Genomic DNA, 7649 nt, shown 5'->3' on the forward strand with positions numbered 1-7649 from the left:
GTTGTTGAATTCTTCTAGTTTGGGACATCTTAGAGATTTCTCCTTATAATATTTTTGTAATTTTCTTCTAAAAAAAAATATTAATCCATATTTAAACCTTAGATCCTTTTAACTTTTTCCGTGGCTTCCATCGTAGTTGTTGTGCCACCCCTGAGCACATAGAAGTCATTTTTTGTTTTGTTTTTTTTATTATTATATATTTGGATGAGGTTAATATAGTAATTAAGGAAGCTTTAAAATTTAATGAAATTCAAGAAAAACTTTTAAAATTGTGTATTCAGTAGAATGCTGTGTGCAAATAAAATGATTTTTCATAAAGCAAAAAGCAAAAGAAACATTAGCTTATGACCAAAAAAGAAACATTAGCTAAAATTTGGTAGAGATGGCCTAAAACCTCTCCAAAATCTCGGCAGACCTCTATGTAACCTCTCTATCTTCATCCATGGAGCTTCTGTGTTCTTCAATTCCAACCAACCCCAACAGTCTCTCCTTCACTACACCTTTCCCAACCAGGTTTCCCAATAAATCTTGGAACCCCAAAACCACATTCCGATACAGAAAACCCAGCAAAAACCCATCATTTTCAATCTATTTTCTATCACGTAACACAACAAAGTTTCAAGCTTTCGCACAATTTGGTCGACCCACGAGCCGCAGAAACTCGCTGAGGAAGAAGCTCATTGAAGACCAAAAGGTGAACCCTTTAATCCCAAGTTTTGATTTTCAGCTTTTGAATACCAATATTGATGATTCTGAGAGTAAATTGAACTCTGATAATGTAAAAGAGAAAAACTTTCGTAATTGGGTTGCTGATGATAAGGTGAAAGATGGTGAATTTAGTAATGAGGGTGGTGGTGATAGTGTAGCTGGAGCTAGTGAATTAAAAGAATCAAAAGGTTTTGGTGAATCTGTTTTGTTGAGAAAGTTGGAGAGTTGGATTGAACAGTATAAGAGAGATACTGAGTACTGGGGGATCGGTTCAGGTCAGATTTTTACAGTTTATCAAGGTTCTGATGGAAATGTGGAAAGGGTTTTGGTTAATGAGGATGAAATCTTGAGGAGAAGCCGGATAGAGCGGTGGGGATTAGAGGGGTCACCGGAGGTGAACTTGAAAATTTTGCAGGCAGAGAGTTTAGCTAAAGAGATGGAGAGTGGGTTAGATGTGATTCCGTGGAATAGTTCAGTAGCCAAGTTTGTTGTTCAGGGTGAGGAGTCAGGTTTTTTGAAGACAATTCGGGGTTTTACTCTCCAACCGGACTTCTTGCCAAAGCTATCTAGAGTTGGGAGGTTGATGGTGTATGTTTTGATTGCATTGTGGGCATTGAAGAAGTTGGTTGGTTCTGGAAACAAAGAAGAGAAATACACAGAATTGGAGAAGGAGATGATGAGGAGAAAGATGAAAGCAAGACAGGAGAAAGAGGTGTTAGAAAAGGGGAACCTGGAAGTGGAAGTTGTTCAAGAATCATCAGAGCTGCCTCTGGTATCTTTTGAAAAGCCTTATCTGGATAGGAAAGAACTTATGAACAGTATTGTGAGTGCAAAGTCGGTAAATGGTAAGCCGGCTTTACAAGATTCTTCAAATTCCATGACCAGTAAGTCATCGGAATTTGATTTTAAAGTGCAGGAGATTAAAAATATGGCCAGGAAAGCACGTGAAATTGAGCAAATGGAACAGTCCTTGGTTGGTAATGATGAGAAAGAAACACAGCCTGTGAATGATAAGTTGCTTGATGAAATGAAAGTTGTTGAACAGCATACAGAAGAAGGAGCGAACACTCTAACTCACCCTTTGGAGGGAGATTGCAGACAAGCCATGGGTAGCGATAATACTGCAGTTTTTGGTAAGTTGGACTCAGTCAACGATGAGGATATTCAATCGTGTAGTACTTTATATGGAGTTTCGAATGATATGCAAAGCGGCAAACACCAGAAACATAGTGAAGAGAATCTAGATTTGGCAGATGTTGCACCTTTAGTAGATTCTAAAAGGGCCAATAATAGTTCTGTTCAAGTAAAACCAAGGGTCATAGTGTCAGTAAAAGAAGCTAGGGAGTATCTGTCTAAGAAATGTGATAAAAATGAAAAGCTCCGGATTGAACCTGTTCAAGGGAGTGATGCTAATCCAAGGCCACAAAGGGATAAAAATGAGAACCAGGTAGGGGATATGGCTAACAATGCATTCACGTATGCGATTCTTGATGGAACATCAGATTGTTCACCTGCCAAAAATGCTTCAAAAGATTGTAGTACTAAGGATAAGAAATTGGATGCTATAATGACTGATAAACCTGAAGAAAGTTATGAAGAAGTTGAAGGAGACGAAGGAGACATCATTGATGATGTTCAAAGTCCCCAATGTTCATTATATGATGAAGGTAATGGCAAGATTTCAATGACGGAACCATCTAAGGAACTAGAGAATTGGATAGAAGAAAATTTTGGTGAATTTGAGCCCATAGTTAAGAAGATTGGAGTTGGTTTTAGAGATAATTACATGGTTTCAAGAAAAAAAGAAGATCAAGAATCAAGTACCAACATAGCAGAGCTTGGATCTAAGATGGATGATGACAGTGAACTGGAATGGATGAAAGATGACAGTCTCAAGGAAATTGTTTTGCAAGTCCAAGACAATGAGCTGGGAGGGCGGGATCCGTTTTATATGATGGATGTTGAAGATAAGGTTGCATTCTTCAAGGGTCTTGAGAAGAAAGTTGAAAAAGAGAATCAAAAGCTGTCGAAACTGCATGGGTGGCTCCACTCAAACATTGAAAATCTCGATTATGGGGCAGGTAACAAACTTGTTTCAGGCACTTATCTATTGTTTCGGCATATAGGTGTTTCTATTTTTGTTGTTTCTAATTTTCTGGATACAAAAGGGGTTCATATATTTGTATATAATTACCAATATGCTGAAATCATTATTAGTACCATCATTACAATAAAGTATGTTCCTATGTTAGTTTTCTCATTCTTTGTAATTGTCAGCTAGACTGGTTCCTCGAATAACTAGTTACATTTGCTGCCTGTTAGGCCAGTTATGAGCTAACATACTTCTGCTCCTTTGGTGAGGAAATTATAGGTGTGGTAGCCATGAGGTTTAAGATATACCAAGCAATAGGACATAATATTTTTAAATGTATATATGTAAAGATGCTGTCCAGGGGAATTTTAAGTGATGATACTGATAGAAATATTTATTTTTACTGTAGATGGTATCAGCATATATGACACACCAGACAAAATTATACCACGCTGGAAAGGTCCTCCTATAGAGAAAAGTCCTGAATTCTTAAATTATTTTCAAGAGCAACGGAAGGCAATTTATTCTGATAATGCTGGGATTTCATATCCTGTTCAGAAAGATGAGAAGTCAATACCACAATCCAACGATTATATTCCAAATTCCTTATCAGCTAATGACCCAAGGAAGAGGAATAAAACAGATTCCAAGATTGTTATAGAAGCTAGTGACGGTTCTGTTAGAGCTGGCAAAAAGACCGGGAAGGAATTTTGGCAGCACACAAAGAAATGGTCCCAGGGATTTGTGGACTCCTACAATGCAGAGACAGACCCAGAAATTAAATCCACTATGAAGGACACGGGGAAAGATTTGGATCGATGGATCACTGAGAAAGAAATACAGGAAGCTGCGGAATTCATGGACAACATGCCTGAAAAAAGTAAGCAATTCATGGAAAAGAAACTTAGCAAGCTTAAGAGAGAGATGGAATTGTTTGGACCACAAGCTGTAGTAAGCAAATACCGTGAATATGCAGAAGTGAAGGAAGAAGATTATTTGTGGTGGTTAGATCTTCCTTATGTGCTGGTAAGCCAAATATGCATCTTAAGTTTTGTGCTATGCATTTTAAATATTTTGGAGTCTAAGGGGTGCCTAGCATGGTATGAAAGTCTAGGTCGTCCTGTTCACTTTCATCATCAAATAGTCTAATCAACCACTTGATTTTAAGCTTTTTATAGATATATTCTCTGATTATACAGAAGATTCTCAATAAATGGCTTTGTTCTCTCTTTATTTTCCAGTGCATCGAGTTGTACACAGATGATAATGAAGAACAAAGAATAGGATTTTATTCATTGGAGATGGCTGCAGATCTTGAATTGGAACCGAAGCCGTATCATATCATCGGTTTTGAGGACACTAATGACTGTAAAAACCTTTGTTATATTATCCAAGCTCAAATGGAAATGCTTGGCAATGGACATGCCTTTGTTGTTCCCCAGCCACCTAAGGTAAGGAATTGGTTTGTTTTAATGCAGGCTTTAATTCTTCAAAGTACATCGTCTTGCAATTTCCTCTGTTGCAAATTGCCATGGCATTATGATCTCAGAAAATTGTTATTTGTAAGTTTTCCCTATTCAGGAAACTCAAGAGACGATTCTTTTTGAGATTAATATGTTTTCCAGTCTCAAATTGAGTCACTTTTCTGAGAGTAGGGTCAAAGATACCTTTTTTTCCTATTTATGTAGATGAAGGGAATAAGGTTCCCTGTTGTTTTCTTTTATACTTTTACTATTTTTTGTTTATTTTTTTATCTGTTTTTTCTTTATCTGTACATAACTACCCACTTTAACCCCCTTCCAGGATGTATTTCGAGATGCCAAGGCAAATGGCTTTGGTGTTACTGTGATTAGGAAAGGGGAGCTTCAACTCCACGTGGATCAAACTTTGGAAGAAGTGGAGGAACAGATCACTGAGATTGGGAGCAAAATATACCATGACAAAATTATGCAGGAGCGCTCTATGGATGTAAGCTCATTGATGAAAGGTGTTTTTGGTTTCAGCGGTAAACCTATCAGGAGGTAATATCTTAATTATTTGAGGTTGTTTCAATAGAATACTTACTTACACAGCAAGCAGCCGACAAAGTGGTGACATTGTCTGCATCTTGGTTGTGTTGATTACAGGAAAAGACCGAAAAAGATGATGAAGGATGTAACTGGTTTCAGTGGCAAGGCCACTAAGAGGTAGTTTCTTTATACTAGTGGAGTACTTTCCATCCATTACTTAACTGGTATTCCAAACTAAAGCACTTTCTATTCCGAAGTAGGCAAATTTTTATGTTTTTGTCATGATTGCAGGAAAAGATCAAAGCAGATGTTGAAGAAGCCTAAAGAGAAGGAAAGGTGATATTCGATTAGTCCTAGAGATGACAATAATCTTCGACATCCTTACTGTGGCTGGACATACACTGGACAAAATTTGTATAGGCAACCAAAGTTACCATGACTTGTGAAAGCCATTTACGAGATGCCCGTTCTTATATAGCGGTTCATGGAAGTTGCATCTGTTCTTTTCTATCTTTGACTCTGGAAACCTACAGCTTGGTGCGTAATTCATTTGCATTGTGTCACACCCAAGCATGTAGATGAATTACTGTCCAGCTTGCACTTGATTTCGCTGTTCAAGATTTCAGTGTGGTATATCATAACACGACCCCCCGGCTTCCTCATTCATAGTTAATTCTGCTGTGAGCCAGCATAATTTAACTGCCTACAAGCCCTGGGAAGAAAGGGTCAGTGTGGGAGCTGGGAAACGGTATGGTCAGTCCTTTAGTCTTGCTGTACTTGAGATATTTTCTTTCAACATATTACTTAGTTTGTGATTAATCTCTTAAGCCTTTTTGGTTTGATAGTGTTATCTTTACGCAGAGTCATCCACTCCAAGAAATTAAAAAAATTCTCATCTTTTCCCCGCATCCTGGTTTTCTTAGTAGCTATTCTCAGCCTCCTTTTGGGGTTCTATTGAAGTATAGTTTGGACCAAATGAGGAAGGATTATATCCAACTCCTACTGTGTTTTGCCCCTGTATTATTGTATTAAGCTAATCTCTTGCATGAAAATTCTTTAAATAGATTACGTATCTACAGAGAGGTCCATTATTAAGAAGTCAAGGGGAACAGTCTTCTTCACTCACTGGTTATGACTTTGAGGAAAGGAAAAGAATTTCAGAGGCATTCTGCTCAGGTTTTCACTAAAACAAAATAATGTGAAGTCAAAACATGCAAGATCTGATCATTCTGATGTCTCACCACTTAAGAGGTAAGCTCGTTATGTTTTAGCAGATTTTCTTTTCTGTTTCTTTTTGCTGGGCAACCCTGTCCCTAAAGTACTGCAATTGCTTTCATACATGAGTTGGATCTGAATGCATGAGACACTCGGTGCACTTTGCTAGCTATGCCAAACAAGCAATTAACTGATCATTTCCATGCAAACACAAAACTCCATTGCATTATTTTGGCCTTAGGCGTGGTTACAACCGGTACACAGTGTTGTTGTTGAAGTGATATATCAACATTTATGTTCCTTTGCTGGTACATTGCAAGAACTTGACTCACAATTGGTGGAACTAGTAATGTAGCCAAAAAATAGTATCCTAGAGAGTTCTGATCCCAACTCATATTCGCACTCCACGGAATCCAAACTAAAATTGATTTCGTCGTAGCACTGGGAACTTGTCATCTACATCTTGTAAGGGTTCGAAATCAGACGATATCATCTATTTTATCGGTGAGTGCATAAAATGTTGGCAGTAGCATCTAAGCTGAGTATGAGCTGTTCCTGTATTCTTGAAGAACGCTTCTCCCCCTTCCGGTGTCATATTGAACAGACTTTGGAATGTCCAACATTGTACCAACAACACTAATGCCTTCTAGGCTTAGATGGTAAAAACCAAGTGTGCTGGTTAACAATGGGGTTTGAGTCGTATTCTCAGGGATGACTGCTACTGACTTACTGAGCCAAGCTTAACAAATGCGGTTGCTTTCATTATGGTTAGCAGATATGGACGAGTGCTACTGAGCCAAGCCTAACAGATATGGTTGCCTTCATTATTAGCTGATATAGTGATATGCGACCTGAGGGTATGAAATTTGGCCTACCAGGGAAGAAAGTTATCTGCTTAGTTCCACAATGCATGGTGGATGGTAACATCATCTCGGGTCTACATTAGAGTGACTGCACCCGGTAATCATATTTGGTAAAGCTAATGCTTCCGGTTGATCCATCATGTTCTGAGCGTAATTGTTTCTGTAACAAGAACTCCTATTTGTAGTTGCATATACCATAAAGATCAGGGCATTGCGTGTCAGAGGTTATGTTGCAGTCTAGAGAGCCGCACCTTGTACAAAACCTGATGAGTTTGAAGGATCATATATTGGTGTGCTTTGATTGTAGCATTTCTCACACTGCAACCGAATTAAACTGCTGGCCGTGTCGTAGAATGCATAGCTATCCACTTTGGGGGTGCCAATTTGGAACCCCATGATGTACTCTCACAGTTCCAAATAGATGGGGGCACTTGTTAATATCTGCTATGGTTTACATGACAATAGCCTTGTGAGGTAGTTTTGTCTGGCCAAGGTTCTGTGACGAGCTGATTCGATAAGATCAGCTTGTGTTTGCAATTTTCCTTAGGGTTGTAGAGTGGAGTTTTAGGACGGTCACGGTGAATGAGATGTGCCTCGAAACCCTTTAGCGGTGTTTTAGGAGAAGACATAGAGGGGGCGATGTTGATGACTAAGTGCAATGTGGGAGAATCTCAGTGATGGAGGGATAGAGTGAGGCATTGTTCCTCCTCTATATTTCTTTCTTGTTAAACAAATTAATAGTAATAGTAACCCATTAGCACA

The 7649-nt window shown here is 38.5% G+C and overlaps 1 protein-coding gene across 1 annotated transcript; it reads left to right on the forward strand.

Moving 5' to 3' along the window:
• Window positions 1-344: 344 nt before the first annotated feature.
• Window positions 345-5727, forward strand: LOC101313638. The gene is made up of 6 exons (XM_004306622.1): window positions 345-2789; window positions 3210-3826; window positions 4042-4251; window positions 4604-4821; window positions 4927-4986; window positions 5101-5727. The coding sequence occupies exons 1-6, from the start codon at window positions 443-445 to the stop codon at window positions 5147-5149; spliced, it is 3501 nt and encodes a 1166-aa protein (XP_004306670.1). The 5' UTR covers window positions 345-442; the 3' UTR covers window positions 5150-5727.
• Window positions 5728-7649: the final 1922 nt, after the last annotated feature.

This window comes from Fragaria vesca, linkage group LG7 (genome assembly GCF_000184155.1).
Source record: "Fragaria vesca subsp. vesca linkage group LG7, FraVesHawaii_1.0, whole genome shotgun sequence".
NCBI lineage: Eukaryota > Viridiplantae > Streptophyta > Magnoliopsida > Rosales > Rosaceae > Fragaria > Fragaria vesca.